The sequence below is a fragment of the Pleurodeles waltl genome, chromosome 10 (assembly GCF_031143425.1).
Source record: "Pleurodeles waltl isolate 20211129_DDA chromosome 10, aPleWal1.hap1.20221129, whole genome shotgun sequence".
Classification (NCBI taxonomy): Eukaryota; Metazoa; Chordata; class Amphibia; order Caudata; family Salamandridae; genus Pleurodeles; species Pleurodeles waltl.
The window spans coordinates 297802746-297819651 of NC_090449.1; the positions used below are offsets into that span (position 1 = coordinate 297802746).

Here is a 16906-nt window from a genome sequence, read left to right on the forward strand (position 1 = left end):
TGCTACCTTCAAGACACAAAAGCCTAGGGGGCATAAAAACAATGTCCAGTTTACAAAATCCCTTAAAGAAAGTGCAGTGAGGGAACCGCAAGGAGGAGTAAGGAGTTCTTAGCAGTCTGTGTGGCATGGGGAATTCCTAGTAATTATTTCCTTTAGTATTACAAAGAGAGTAGGCCCATGCAGGAGCATGGCTCAACATTATGGGGTAGTAGACTGTATTACAGAACAACTTCTGGGTTATTTGGCATGGACCTGGTGAACCCCAAAATTCCATTATTCATTTAAGTGCAATACCTCTAGCTGAAAACGTCTCCACAGTTCTTTAATAAAGATATCTAGTCTGAAGAGCGACTCCTCTTTTGTGTATCAATTAAAAGGAAAATATCACTCCCAAGAGAGGTGCAGAGGAGTGTGACCTTTAGACCGGTACCAACAGGCAGCAAAGGCAATGGTCCCACAACAAAATTGATTTCCCAATACAAAATCCACATTCATTTATTTGGCAATGCAGTTAGACATCTTTTGTGGCACAGGATTGCCTGTGTCCGCTCATGGATTAGACATGTTCTGTGAGATCAGATACCTGCTTTGAATTGAGAACAAGAACAGAAAAGCAAGTGTGACAGGCCTGAAACGTCATGTTAAGTAACAATATTTTAACGCAGGTTGTAGGCCGCAAAGTTCCCAATCTGGTTTTTATGGTATTCAGAGACAGGGAGCAGTACAACAGTTTGAAAAAGAAACCACAAAAAATATTGGATGCGATATGATAACTTTCTAACAGTCTTGTATACGTGAACTGTTACATTTTACACCAGTTGTCATCCTAACTAGTGGAACAATCTAAAATCCTCCCCTGAATTTTATCCTTGCTTGAACGCAGCATACAGTTTTTTTTTTTTTTTTTTTTACTAGGGATGGTCAAACTCGTGGTCAAAATATGCACTATATACTGGCTCTGTGCCACTTTTCTCTACAAAAGTCTGCAGTATTCATGAATTTATCAATCATCCCGACCTCAAATTTACATGTGTCCACCAAACAAACACCCTAAAACCCCTTCATTCAACACTCAATTCGACCAGGACCAAGACTAGTGAATATACAGTAAATCTATAGTAACTTTTAGTGAAAATCCTTAGCTAAAGTAGTGTTCCACCAGAATACCAATTTCAATTCCTTTCTAATAACTGAACACGAGTTTTAGCGCATGCATCCTAAAGAAGGTTAACCACTGACATTGCACTGGAATCCCTTTATATTTACACAGCGATGGCTAGGCAACTGCCTTGTACGACTGCCACAGTGCCTCACCTCTGTTGGTTCACACGTTGTTGTGCTCTCCTCCTTCTTCCTCTCCTCTTCTTCCTGCTCAAGCTCCTTGATACTTTCTTCCAAGACATTGGGCCAAAAGTCACCTTCAAAATAAGGCAGCTCGTTGGCACTTGTAATCCGGTCTTCTGTGGCCTGCTTGAAGATGTCCTGCATAAATAGAAAAGGAACTACCTGAGTCTGAATTACCCTGGATGCAATAATAATTTTACAGATATGGTGTATCCCAAATAATTCTAAGGAAAGCGCTTTCCAGCTTTCAAGTCAAGTTAGTAATCACATGAAACTATTAGTCTTTATTGCAACATCAACTGGAAAGGAACATACTTTCATAGTCCTTAGCATGCCCCTACCCAAATACTTAAAGATGGCATCAACAAAACCTACCAGCTACATCCTTTAAGATTCCAAACATGGTGGATCACACAAATCAAATCAAATCAAATCAAATCATTAACATTTATAAAGCGTGCTACTCACCCGTGCGGGTCTCAAGGCGCTAGGGGGAAGGGGATACTGCTGCTCGAAGAGCCAGGTCTTGAGTAGTCTCCGCAATGCGGAGTGGTCCTGGGTGGTCCTGAGGATGGTGGGGAGGGGGTTCCAAGTCTTGGCCGCCAGGTAGGAGAAGGACCTCCCACCCGCCGTGGAGCGGCAGATGCGAGGGACGGCGGCAAGAGCGAGGCTGGTGGAGCAGAGAAGACGGGTGGGAGCGTAGAAGCTGAGGCGACGGTTGAGGTATTCTGGTCCCTTGTTGAGGAGGGCTTTGTGTGCGTGGGTGATGAGACGGAAGGTGATCCTTTTGCTGACGGGAAGCCAGTGCAGGTGTCTCAGGTGTGCGGAGATGTGGCTGTTGCAGGGTATGTTGAGGATGACGCGGGCAGAGGCGTTTTGAATTCGTTGCAGACGTTTCTGGAGTTTAGCGGTGGTTCCAGCGTATAGGGTGTTGCCGTAGTCCAGGCGGCTCGTGACGAGGGCGTGGGTCACGGTCTTTCTGGTGTCGGCGGGGATCCAACGGAAGATCTTTCGGAGCATGCGGAGGGTGAGGAAGCAGGAAGATGATACTGCGTTGACTTGTTTGGTCATGGTGAGAAGTGGATCCAGGATGAAGCCGAGGTTGCGTGCGTGGTCTGAGGGGGTCGGTGTGGTGCCAAGGGCCGTGGGCCACCAGGAGTCGTCCCAGGCGGTCGGGGTGTTACCGAGGATGAGGACTTCTGTTTTGTCCGAGTTCAGTTTCAGACGGCTGAGTTTTATCCAATCTGCGACGTCTTTCATTCCATCTTGCAGGTTGGTCTTGGCGCTGGTGGGGTCCTTGGTGAGGGAAAGTATCAGTTGAGTGTCGTCGGCGTAGGAGGTGATGATGATGCTGTGTTTGCGTACGATGTCGACACAACAGATTGTCCACAAAAGTATTGCCAGACAGTGTAATATCACAACATAACAGTACATCCTCAGGAAAAGCAATTCTTGCCGTAAACTTATTTTTACAAATAGATGGTTCTAAAATACTGGCTTGCTCCTGCCAACGCTCGTAAATCCTAAACATTCCCTGCCTTAAAGAGAATTAACTTTTCAACTCTAAGCACTCCCCTGGAAGCATCAAAATATACTACAAAGTGTACAACCCTGATGATTGCTTTTACCCCCTCCCATAGTGCCCCCCCACAGATCTCCCCTAAATCTGTTCTGTAACATTCTACCACCATAGCTTGTGCCTCTACCTGGTTATTTCCACCCCTCGCAATGATGAAGTCATCCCTCACCACTGGGTTTCACAGCTGATTCATGGAGGCCTTGATCATTGTTTTTCCAAGTCCCTATCGTCCCCCCAGAACAGACAGGGAACGGGTAAGCAACGGCACCGCATCACGCAGATTTAGGGAAAACTCAACAATCATTACTTACCGCCTAAAATAAGCCAGGACACTTCTCAGCAGGCCATACATAATACATAGGTTGAAAATGTCGTCCTGATGATACCCTCTTTTTTCCACTTTATTCCCATTCCAACTTTCAAACAATTGTATCTTGTGATGCTATCTGTTCTCTTAACTCATTTACTGTCAAGATCTCAATTATAAAAACCCAATAAAAACTGTTTAAAAAAAAAAAAAACTTAAAGTGTAAGCCTCAGGATTTGTTCTGCCTCCTGGTGACAGGCTTCTGAAGCACTGAGCTCAGCCTTCTTTGGAGGTTTTTCCTCAGAAATCTCATTGGAAACTTTTAACAGCTGTTTCACTTGACAGATTTCATCTGTACTCATGTTTTTCAGTCTGACACCTTTTTTTATTTGAGTCAAATAAAATGACATCTTTATTTTACAACTTTTTTGCCTGTGGAAGAAAGATGGCCAAGTCAGACCCTCATCACACCTGCATCATCTACCTTCCTGACATTCATATCCCTGACAAAGCTCACACTGTAGGAACTTTCCCAGGCACACAGTGAGGGAAATGGAGAAGATTGGTCTGCACAGAGCAGAGGGAGAGACGCAGGTAGCAGCAGACACAATCTGAAGGTGAAACATCAAGAGAGCAAAAAGAAGGTGAGCCCTCAACCAGGGGTCTTCCACCTTCCTCTGCGGCCTCTAGGTGTGAGGGATCCGAAAAGAGAAGCCACCAGCACAAATGAGGTTGTTCCAGGTCTAAGGCGAGAGTATAGACGCCGGGATAAGGTAGGGTCCCTACATGTTCACCGTCGAGAGCTGGGTCGATATCGAAAAGAAGACTTTCGACTACTAGGTCAACATTGAGGGACATCACACTATTGAATAGACTGAGAACTTTGATGTAGACGCTGAGACGTAGGAGACCACTGACGTTGAGGAGTCTGCCAACATCAAGACATTTCAGGAAAGAGAAAGTCAAGACCACAATGTCTGCTTTCATCTTCAGACTCTTGAGTACTCCAGGGCATATTCTACATTGTCACCTACAGAACTTCCATACTCTCCTGCTTGTCCACCATTTCTGCTACCAGTTCCAGCAACTCCTCCACCTACCTCGCCAGCACTTCTTTCATAGCTAACACCTTTGGAAGCATCTTTGCCATTGATAGCTGTTATTCCATCTTTGAAACCTAGAGATCTTCATTCACAATATCATAGGTCGCAGTACTCTTCTTCAAGACAGTCTTACCAGCATTCACGGCATTATAGTCATCCATCCAGGTCTAAACCTACGGCAAGGACACAGCACACATTGCCATACTCAACTTCCTTCCTTGTATGACTCTTCTCAAACAAGAGTCTCTCCGATCGATGACAATCACTTTTCAGGAGGTAACTGTAAGGGAAGCTTCAAAATTGAACATTCCATTGTCTGCCTGACAGCCATCGACATCAGAGATTTTTGAGATGCTCAAACAGACGCCAGCACGTGAACCTCTCCTGGCCCTGGTCCTGGAGTTATTTGAACCAGCAACTGTTCCTTACACCGGCTGCTTCCAAATCAGCTCTGTGGAGGCTCTAGAAAAAATATATCCCACCCAAGCAAGACCCATAGTTCCTCTGCTCTGATCCTCCCCCTGACTTTGTAGTCAGACTAGCTGCAAAAAAAAGTGCTTTCTACTGCTCCGTCCTCTACAGTTCATCCAGACAAGGAGATTAAAAAACTGGATTCTGTATGTCACAAGATGTGTTGTGCAGTGGCAACAACAATGAAGGCAAGTCCATCTGCTCTGCTAGGAAGGTACGACAGAGCTTTATGGGACTTTTACAGCAGTTTGCCGACCATCCCCCAAGAGATAGAAGGGAAGATTTTCTTGAGGTAGTCAGTGAGGGCGTGATGGTCTGAAAACAGGTCATCAGTGCTGCTGCAGATACTTTTTTTTTTTTACTAGCAGCACATCAATGCTACCATGGGTTGGCCCTTTGAATTCATTCTTGGCTTTGATAAACAGATTTGAAACAGGAGCCCAAGCAGCAAATGTTTAATCTGCCCTTTTCTGGAAACATCTTATTCAGTAGCCATGGTAAGGATGAAATCTGAACTGAAGAGCCTAACACCAGTGGGCCTGGACACGCGTAAAGAGCAACACAGACACGCTTATAGGCCGTACTACCGATGTTTTTACCCACAGAGGGTTCAAACCCTCACTGGTTATAAGGTCAACATCAGCAACAGCAGCAAAGACCTTTCAAACATCAACAGCGTTGTTCCCATAAAGGAAGGTCTGCCCATCAACCTGTCCAAGCAGGAAAGCCTCCAGCAGGCTCCAAGCAAGGAATCACACTTTACCCCTCTTCCATTACCTACTCCGGTAGGAGGAAGTATTTCTTGTTTCCTGGTAGAGTGGCAATCCATTAGGACAGATGCCTGGGTTTTGAATATTGTAAGGAATGGGTATTGCCTCAGGTTTACCAGCCCTCCACCAAACATTTCACCAAACTGTCCAACCATCATCTGCAGATGTTAAGATCAGAAGTCAAGATCCTACTGCACAAGCAAGCGGTGGAGAGCATTCCTCACAAACTAGACACAGGAATTTTTCCCCAATATTTCTTTGTGAAAAATAAAGGCCCTAAGAATGGATTCAGACCCATCTTGAATCTCAAACTCTCCAGCAAATGGATCTGAAAAGAAATGTTTTGGATGATTTCACTTCATCAGATTCATCCACCAATCCATCAAGGAAACTGGCTTTGCTCGACAGACCTCCAGGATGTATACTTTCATGTTTGGATAGCCAGAAAACATCGCAAGTTCCTAAGATTTGTAGTGGGTCACGATCAATACAAATACAAGGTGCTTCCCTTCAGCCTCAAATCGGCCCCAGAGCATTATCAAAATGTGTGGCAGTGGCTGCAGCATGTCTCAGGCAAACTCAGAGTATTCATCGAGCTATACCTAAACGATTGGCTTATCAAGGCATCAACTCGACAAGAGGTTCAGCCCATCATCAACTGTTCTACATCGTCTAGGGCAGTGGTTCCTAACCTGTGGTCAGAGGACCCCTGGGAGTCAGTGAAGCCTCCTCAGGGGGTCCACAACGGCTTCGAAAATTAAATAAGATTAACAGATTAGGTCTCAAGCTTTCAGTACTGACTTAGTGGGGGTCCCCGGATTCCAATATTGATTCAGTGGGGGACCCCAGGATCTAGTAATGATAACGTGGGGGTCCACAGAAGTCAAAAGCTTGGGAACCACTGGTCTAGGGCTGCATGCCAATCACAAGTCAACATCTTCTCCAGTCCAGTCTCTACATTACCTAGGTGCTACCATTGACACTACAAGCAAAAGTGCATACTTGGCAGGAGACTTCTCGGTCAGTCTAAGTGTCACTCTCTCATGAAGTCTCCTATCCAACAGAGAGAACAGTGTCATCTCCCCTAGGCTCGATGACCTTGTGCATTTTTCTATCCCCAAACAACTATCTCCACATGAGACCATTGCAGGAATGTCTGGAAGATTGGTGGGATCAAGGTTCAGGACAAGAGCTCTCTGGCTCCCAAGGCAATACAATCCCTCTCAGACAATAGTAACAGATGCCTCTGTTCGGATCAGAATCGGGGATCATGTTCTCCAAGGGAAATGACTTATCACATCAATCTCCTCGAGCTACGTGTGATTCATCTGGCACTGAAGGCTTTTCTCCCGTCTTTCAGAACAAAATCCCTGCTTGTCCAGACAGACGGAACAACAACAACGTACTACTAGAACAATCAAGGAGGAACAAGATCTAGACCATTGTCTCACAAAGCCCAGACAATCTGGAATTGGCTGATAGCCAGAGACCTGAGATTTACTGCAACTCCCTTTCAGGGGCTCACAATGTTCATTCAAGCAGACTACTTAAGCTGAGGAAAACCAAGAGTAGGTTCTTCATGACTAGATCTTACAAAGCATATTCAGCTTTTGGGTTTTTTCCTCCAATAGACTTATTCGAAAACGCAGAAAACAAAATATGCCCAGACTTCGCCTAGAGGTACTAGCAACCAGAGATGCTGGGGAATGCCCTATGGATCGACTGTTCCTGCAGATTTCTCTACACTTTTCCTCCGATAGCCTTGATGCCATTAGTTCTCATCAAACTGTCCTACTTGAGTGCCAGAATGATCTTGATTGCTCCGGAGTGACCTTGACTATGGTGGTTCACAGACATTTTCCACATGTTGGACTGCCCACACATTAGGCTGCTGTGCAGACCAGATCTTCTTCTGAAATTCGGAGGCTAGATGGCTCACCCCAACCTCTCCTCCTTAAGTTTGGCAGTATGGCTTTTGATCTAATACAATATGGGCATTTAAACTGCCACTAGACTGCATGAAGATACACAGAGGCAAAACATCCTTCTTTTTTGTTTAAACGTAAGAGCTTCTGTATCTGGTGTTCTGAGAACTTCAATCCAACCAAGTGCCAGGAGGAAGTGATTTTTCCATACTTGCTTTACCTGGCCACATCAGGCTTACGGTTCTCTTCTATCAGAGTTCATTTAAAAGCAATTACTGCCTACAGAAAATGGATGATGCAAATGAAAGGAGAAAACCCTAAACTGGTGAGGTTGTCCACATCCCTAAAGGGAATGGACTTTGTAGTGGAACACAGACCTGGGACTGCCCATGCCAATGCTGATGGCCTTTCCTGGTTCTTTCACTTAGCAAATGAGGACTCTCTTGGGAAAGGTTAGTCACATCCTCTTTCATTTGGAGGGGGAAGGGTTGCGTAAGGAAATGACTTCAGAAAATGAAGACTCTCTTGGGAAAGTTTAGCCTCATCCTCTCATTTGGGTGGGGGAGAAGGGTTGTGTAAAGAAATGCCTTCCTTGGCATGGTTACCCCCTGACTTTTTGCCTTTTGTTGATGCCAGTTATGATTGAAAGTGTACTGGGGCCCTGCTAACCAGGCCCCAGCACCAGCGTTCTTTCCCTAAACTGTACCTTTGTTCCCACAATTGGCACAGCCCTGGCACACAGATAAGTCCCTTGTAAATGGTACCCCTAGTACCAAGGGCCCTATTGCCAGGGAAGGTCTCTAAGGGCTGCAGCATGTCTTATGCCACCCTGGAGATCCCGTACTCAGCACATGCACACTGCCTCACAGCTTGTGTGTGCTGGTGGGGATAAAATGACTAAGTCGACATGGCACTCCCCTAAGGGTGCCATGCCAACCTCACACTGCCTAAGGTATAGATAAGTCACCCCTCTAGCAGGCCTTACAGCCCTAAGGCAGGGTGCACTATACCATAGGTGAGGGCATAAGTGCATGAGCACTATGACCCTACAGTGTCTAAGCAAAACCTTAGACATTGTAAGTGCAGGGTCGCCATAAGAGTATATGGTCTTGGAGTCTGTCATGCACGAACTCCGCAGCACCATAATGGCTACACTGAAAACTGGGAAGTTTGGTATCAAACGTCTCAGCACAATAAATGCACACTGATGCCAGTGTACATTTTATTGTGAAATACACCCCAGAGGGCATCTTAGAGATGCCCCCTGAAACCATACCCGGCTAACAGTGTGGGCTGACTAGTTTTAGCAGCCTGCCACACACCAGACATGTTGCTGGCCACATAGGGAGAGTGCCTTTGTCACTCTGTGGCTAGTAACAAAGCCTGTACTGGGTGGAGGTGCTTCTCACTTCCCCCTGCAGGAACTGTAACACCTGGCGGTGAGGCTCAAAGGCTCACCCTCTTCGTTACAGCACCCCAGGGCACTCCAGCTAGTGGAGTTGCCCGCCCCCCCTGGCCACGGCCCCACTTTTGGCGGCAAGGCCGGAGGAGATAATGAGAAAAACAAGGAGGAGTCACTGGCCAGTCAGGACAGCCCCTAAGGTGTCCTGAGCTGAGGTGACTCTGACTTTTAGAAATCCTCCATCTTGCAGATGGAGGATTCTACCAATAGGATTAGGGATGAGCCCCCCTCCCCTCAGGAAGGAGGCACAAAGAGGGTGTAGCCACCCTCAGGGCTAGTAGCCATTGGCTACTAACCACCCAGACCTAAACACACACCCTAAATCGAGTATTTAGGGGCTCCCAGAACCTAGCAAGATAGATTCCTGCAACCTAAGACGAAGAAGGACTGCTGAGCTGAAAAACCTGCAGAGAAGACGGAGACACCAACTGCTTTGGCCCCAGCTCTACCGGCCTGTCTCCCCACTTCAAAAGAACTGCTCCAGCAACGCGTTCCACAGGGTCCAGCGACCTCTGAAGCCTCGGAGGACTACCATGTATTTAAAAGGACCAAGAACTCCAGAGGACAGCGGCTCTGCTTAGTCCTCTCCCTTGCCCAGGTGGTGGCTACCCCCCCTTTGCCTGCATCACTGAAGAGACCCCTAGGTCTCCCCTTGAACTCCATTGCAAACCCGACGCCTGTTTGCACACTGCACCCGTCCGCCCCCGTGCCGCTGAGGGTGTACTTTTTGTGCTGACTTGTGTCCCCCCCCCCCCGGTGCCCTACAAAACCCCCCTGGTCTGCCCTCCCAAGACGCGGGTACTTACCTGCTGGCAGACTGGAACTGGGGCACCCCCTTCTCCATTGAAGCTTATGCGTTTTGGGCACCACTTTGACCTCTGCACCTGACCGGCCCTGAGCTGCTGGTGTGGTAACTTTGGGGTTGCCCTGAACCCCCAACGGTGGGCTACCTTGGACCCAACCTTGAACCCTGTAGGTGGTTTACTTACCTGCAAAACTAACAAACACTTATCTCCCCCAGGAACTGTTGAAAATTGCACTGTGTCCAGTTTTAAAATAGCTTATTGCCATTTGTGTGAAAACTGTAGATGCTATTTTGCTAATTCAAAGTTCCTAAAGTTCCTAAGTGAAATACCTTTCATTTAAAGTATTTTTTGTAAATCTTGAACCTGTAGTTCTTAAAATAAACTAAGAAAATATATTTTTCTATATAAAAACCTATTGGCCTAGAATTGTCTTTGAGTGTGTGTTCCCCATTTATTGCCTGTGTGTGTACAACAAATGCTCAACACTACCCTCTGATAAGCCTACTGCTCGACCACACTACCACAAAATAGAGCATTAGAATTATCTCTTTTTGCCACTATCTTACCTCTAAGGGGAACCCTTGGACTCTGTGCATGCTATTTCTTACTTTGAAATAGTACATACAGAGCCAACTTCCTACAGTAGTGTTAAGCATTTGTAGTACACACACAGGCAGTAAATGAGCAACACACACTCAAAGACTTAACTCCAGATCAATAGGTTTTCATGTAGAAAAATATTATTTTCTTAATTTATTTTAGAACCAGAAGATTCAGAATTCAAGTAAGTACATACATTGTAAGGCACTTGGCATAGGTAAGTATGGAACTTTGAATTAAAACAGTAATGTACATAGTTTTGGCAAAAATGGCAAATAGCTATTTTAAAAGTGGACATTGCAAAAATCAACAGTTCCTGGAGGAGGTAAGGAATGGTTAGTTTTTCAGGTAAGTAAAGCACTTACAAGTTCAGTCTCCGGGGCCTAGGCAGCCCACCGTTGGGGGTTCAAGTTAACCCCACACACCCAGCACCAGCAACACAGGGCCGGTCAGGTGCAGAGGTCAAAGTAGGGCCCAAATGGCATAGGCGCCTATGGAGACCAGGGGTGTTCCGGTTCCAGTCTGCAAGGAGGTAAGTACCTGCGTCCTCATGGAGCCGATCCGGGGAGTTTTCTGGACCATGGGGGGGGGGGGGGGTCACAAGCAGGCACACAAAATACACCCTCAGTGGTACAGGGGCGGCCGGGTGCGGTGTGTGAAGTAGGTGTCAGGATTCAGATAGAAATCAAAGGAGAGACCAGGGGGTCACTCTGGTGATGCAGGAAGGGCACAGGGGGGCTTCTCGGGCCAGCCACCAACTGGGCAAGGATGAAGGCCGCCTGCTGGTCACTCCTGCACCAGTAATTGGTTTCTCTCTGGCCTGGGGGCTGCGGGTACAGTGCTTCTTCCAGGCATCGGGTTCCTTTGTTACCAGGCAGTCGCGGCCAGGGGGAGCCTCTGGATCCTCGCTGTGGGGGTGCTGGGAGGTCGTGTCAGGTTGTCCACGTCGTGGGAGTCGCCTGGGATTTCACTCTGCAGTGTTAGTACTTCTGGACACGATCCTGGGGTGTCGGGTGCAGAGTCTTGGGGACTCACACTTCCAGAGTGAGGCTGGAGTCCCTTTAAAGATGGTTTCTTTGTTGCTGTTTGGACAGTGCCGCTGTCCACAAGAGTTTCTTGGTCCTTTGGGTGCAGGTCAGTCCTCAGAGGTCGTTGGTCCCACTGGATGCATTGTTGTGCAGGTTCTTTCAGTCTGCAGACAGGCCGGTAGGGCTGGGGCCAAGTCAGCTGTCGTCTCCGTCGTCTCTGCGGGGCTTTCAGGTCAGCAGTCCTTGTTGCAGGTTGTCAGGAATCTGATTTCCTGGGATCAGGGTTGCCCCTAAATACTCAATTTAGGGGTGAGTTTAGGTCTGGGGGCAGTAGCCAATGGCTAGGGTCCTTGAGGGTGGCTACACCCTCTTTGGGCCTCCTACCTGTGGGGAGGGGGGCACTTCCCTAATCCTACTGGGGGGAATCCTCCAAAACAAGATGGAGGATTTCCTAAGGCAGGGGTCACCTCAGCTCAGGACACCTTAGGGTCTGTCCTGACAGGAGGGTGTTTCCTCCTTGTTTTTCTCATTATCACCTCTGGCCTTCCGCCAAAAGTGGGGGCTGTACACAGGGGGTAGGGGTGGGGGGGATTGATGGGGGAGTGGGATCTCCACTAGCTGGAGTGCCCAGGGGCGCTGTAACACCAGGCTTGAACCTTTGAGGCTCACCACCAGGTGTTAGTTCCTGCAGGGGGAGGTGTGAAGCACCTCCACCCAGTACAGGCTTTGTTCCTGGCCACAGAGTGACAAAAGCACTCACCCCATGTGGCCAGAAACCAGTCTATATATGGCAGGCTGGTAGAAACTGGTCAGCCTAGCACTAGGAGTTGGACTGGTATACAGGGGGCATCTCTAAGATGCCCTCTGTGTGCATTTCTCAATAATCCCACACTGGCATCAGTGTGCATTTATGGTGCTGAGAAGTTTGATATCAAACTTCCCAGTATTCAGTGTAGCCATTATGGAACTGTGGAGTTTGTGTCTGACAAACTCCCAGACCATCTACTCTTTATGGCTACCCTGCACTTCCAATGTCTAAGGTTTTGCTTAGACAGTGGAGGGGCATTGTGCTCATGCAACTATGCCCTCACCTGTGGTATAGTGCACCCTACATTAGGGCTGTAAGGCTCGCTAGAGGGGAGACTTACCTATGCCACAGGCAGTGGGTTATGGGCATGGCACTCTGAGAGGAGTGCCATGTCGACTTAGTCTTTTTCTCCCCACGAGCACACACAAGCTGTGAGGCAGTGTGCATGTGCTGAGTGAGGGGTCCCCAGGATGGCATAAAACATGCTGCAGCCCTTACCTGGACACATGGCCCTTGGTACCATTTACAAGAGACTTATCTGTGTGCCAGGGCTGTGCCAATTGTGGAGACAAAGGTACAGTTTAGGGAAAGAACACTGGTGCTGGGGCCTGGTTAGCAGGGTCCCAGCACACTAGCAATCATAAGTAGCATCAACAAAAGGGCAAATATTTAGGGGGTAACCATGCCAACTGTGGCATTTTCCTACAGTAAGTAACTTTTACACCCCACAATTGGCATACTGGTGCACCCATGTAAGTACCTAGTATATGGTTCTTGGGTACCTAGGGCATTGGTACACCAGAGGTCCCCCATGGGCTGCAGCATGTATTGTGGCACTCATGGGGGCCCATGCAAACTTTAACTACAGGTCTGCCATTGCAGCCTAGCCTGTGGGAAATGGTGCATGCACCTTTCACCCCAGATATACTGTTTGCCTTAAATCATGGTCACTGCACTTTGATGCTGTAGGTCATCCCTATGGTACACCCTACAGCCCAAGGGCAGAGTGCTTGGTTCTCAGTGTGAGCGAAACCCTGCATGAGCAGAGGTGCCTTTTCAAACCCCACACTCCATTTTATGGACTTTGTAAGCGTGGGGAAGTTATCTTAAGGTATGTAGTGGACACTGGTCAACACGAGATGTCCAGCTACACAATGGCTTCTCTGAACCTAGGCATTTTTGGTATCTAATATGTTGGAATCATGCAACTACACCGATTCCACTGTTGGTTGCATGATACAATGTACTCTGGGGGCTCCCTAGGGAATCCCCCATGTCTGCCTGTAGAGCCTTGCAGGATCTCCGTGCTACACTGCGCTGCTGTCGAACCCAGACACTTTTCTGTCTTCCTGCCGCTGAGCCTAACTTGGGCAGGGAAAGACAGAACAAAAGATTTCCTGTAGAGAAAAGGCATGACCACCTCTCCCTTAGAAATAGGTGTCATTAGGCTGGGGGTGCCTCTGAGCACCACCAGACTGCTGTGAAGAGCACATTTGGTGCCCTCCATGCATAAATTGGTTTACTCCAGTTCAGAAGCCCCCAGCTTCAGCTGTGGCGCGAAACCACACAAAGGACAGGGGAGTGACCACCCCCTTGCCCAGCTCCTCCCCTAGGGAGGTGCACAGAGCTCTGCCAGGTGTCAACCTGATTCTGCCATCTTGGAAATAAGATGAGCAGAGTCCCCGCCCCCCCCCCCCCTAACTAGGAGCATCTGACTCGTTAGTACAGCTGGGTCACGTCCCTGACACCCCCTCCCCACGTGGGTCCCTGCAGAAAGTGCCCAACCCCCTTCCTGGGATACTTAGGGGCTCCCCTGAGGGTTGGACCCTAGATTTGTCTGCAAAACTTAAGATCCGTATACAAGTCTCCTCTGCAAGACACTTCTGCAACCTGCTGTCCCACAGACTCTTCAGGGTCCTACAGCACAGGTGGTGGTTCTGTGGCTCCCCGGTGGTCTGACCGGTCTTGTTTGCATCTGAGAAGTGTGTGGTCCCTCGTTGGAGCTGCTTGGCTGGAACCACTGTGCACCGCATCCGCCTTACGCTGCCAAGGCTTGTTAGCTCTTTAGTCTGAAGACCTAGCCCCAAGACGTCCCTGCCCCAAGCACTCTCCAGCTATATGAACAACGCCCTCTTTGCAATCCCTGCGACGTGAGCATCTCTTTGCTGTGCTGTCGAGGCCTCGCTGCGACTCGCTGTGCCTGCTGCTAGAGGGTCCTGTTTGGAGCTCCAGCGATTCCTGCTGGCTCTCCTGCTTACTGAGGTCTGGCTCTGACCTACCTGAAAAGGTTTAACCACCTGGAGCTTACTGGTACCCACAAATACTGCAATCTTCGTGCAGCATTTCCCTGCATTTGCTAAGGCTTATTGGTGGTCCTGCTGACCACTGACCCCTCTGTAACCTGACGACCAGCGTGGGACAGCTCATAGAGGACTACAGGGGTTTTCCTGCATCCCCTGGACTCCACAGCTGCTCTTCTTCGACCACCGTCCAACAGGAAAAGCATTACCAAGAAGTGTGGGCATTGTCCTCCTGCACCGCCTAGGCACCTGCAGGTGGTCTGAACTCTGTCCCCTATTTTGTTAGGTCCTCTTCTTCTGGAACCCACATCTGGGTTACACCGACCTGGTGCACGGTTCACAACAGCAGATGAAAAACCGAGGTTCCCATTGACTTCAACTGGACATTCCGACATGACTTCATCCCTGTTCGCCTGGGCTCCCTGGTATAGGTACTCCACTATTGTGGATAGCCACAGGTGGGGGCACCTCCCTTGTCTCAGCTAGTTTCCTCAGGTTCTTCTGGGAAGAGTTATAAAACCACAAAACTCCACCTGAGACTTTCCTACGTTATGCTATGGACACTTAACCCCGGGTTACACCTCTGCACTTACCTTGGGGGGTTCCTCTGCTTCCCCTGTCATAAGGTTCCTTGGGTGATAGTTTGGGTTGGGAGTGATTCTCACATTAATTTACTGAGTATATGGCTTTCTTACCCCCAATAATAGAAGCGCAGGTTTTTATATGCATGTACATACCCTTTTCCACATTCATTTTTGGTGATCATATCTCTGGTTAGGAGATATACCTAAGTTTGTTCTAGTGTGTGTAACAATAAATATAGAATATTTTTTATAACACTTCTTTCCTGTTTGTATATCACTGACTGACCTGTGTGGTATTTGCAACAGTTTTGCACCCTCCTGAATAAGCCTTATCTGCTCCCCACAGCTATTCTTCTGAGAGCTCTGGTTATCTTTAACTCCTACACTATCAGTAAGGGTTGCCTGGACTGAGTACAGGGTGCCTCACTTGTAGGCGTACACCAGATACCGAGCCAGCCTCCTACAAATGCTTTCTTCATTTGCCAAGGCTTGTTATTGGACCTCCTGACCACTGACTCTTCTGCAATCCAACGATCGGCGTAAGAAAGGTCATGGACGACTCCTGGGATCTTCCTGCATCACCTGGACTCCACAGCTGCACTACTTCGACCGTCTAGCAGGAAAGCACCACCAAGAAGGGTGAGTATTGGTATTCTGCACTGCCTGGGCAACTCCGGGTGGGCTGGACTCTGTCCCCTCTTTCCTTAGGTCCTTTTCTTCCAGAATTCACAACTAGGTTCCACGGACCTAGTCCACGGGTCACAATAGCAGCTCCACAACTGAGATCCCCATTGACTTCAAAAGGAGGTTCTGACACAACTTTACCCCTATGCACCTGGACTCCCTATTGTAGGTACTCCACTTCTCTGGGTATCCACTGGTGGGAGCACTCCTGAACCTCCCTTGTCCCAACAGGTTTCCTCTGGGTCCTCTGAGAAGGGCCCCAAAACTCAAAAACTTCAACCGCAACTTCCACATGTGTCCTATGGACACTTGACCTCAGGTATTATCTCTGCACACTAACGCCTGGGGAATCCTATCTAATTACCTTTTGGTAATTAGTGCTTTCTCAGTACTGATGGTCCTTGGGTTGTAGTTGGGTTGATAGTGATTTCTGCTTTCCATTTTATTAGTGTATGGTTTTCCCCTCCATTGGGGCCCATATTATTTTACGCCTGTACTTGCCTGTTTCTAAGTATATTTTGGTGTGTATATATCTCCAGTTTGGAGACAATCCAAAGTTAGGTTAGTGGATTGTGTTGTAATAAATCTATACTCATTTTCTAACACTGGTGTGGTTCTTGTGTGTACATCACTGACTGACCTATGTGGTATTTGCAACTGCTTCACACCCTTCTGGATAAGACATAGCTGCTCTCCACAGCTACCCTTTGAGAGCTCTGGTTATCTAGAACTACTTACACTATCATTAAGGCCACATCAGACACTCCCTTTCTTCTAAGCTATACTAGGCATGGTGCAGTGTCGGAGTAACCCTCCTGAACTGCAAGTCCAAGATATGCAGGCTATGATACTGATGTTTCAGCCTCTATCCTGGTTTTCAATGAGACTGGCTTTGAGGCGGCTGTGCCTCATGGCTTCCTGAATTCTGCTTGTAAAACATGCCTGCTGGCTCTGCAGTGGGACCCGGAGTTACAGTGGGCACAGCATTAGGGGAATATTGCCAAAATGGTCCATATCTCAGAGGGAACTGCAAAAGATCTGCAGTGTTGGTTAACAAATTGTGATTGGGTCAGCTGCAGATCCCTCTCCCTGTCCCGACCAGATCTGATGGTGGTGACAGATGCATCACTCCTGA

At 48.0% G+C, this 16906-nt stretch overlaps 1 protein-coding gene across 1 annotated transcript in view; it reads right to left on the reverse strand.

Annotated features, from left to right (window-relative positions):
* Positions 1–16906, reverse strand: part of CREBBP (CREB binding protein) — a 1321122-nt gene that overhangs the window by 96447 nt on the left and 1207769 nt on the right. Inside the window, exon 28 of the mRNA XM_069210450.1 lies at positions 1315–1482. Coding sequence (XP_069066551.1) covers positions 1315–1482 — 168 coding nt within the window. The remainder of the gene's footprint in view (positions 1–1314; positions 1483–16906) is intronic.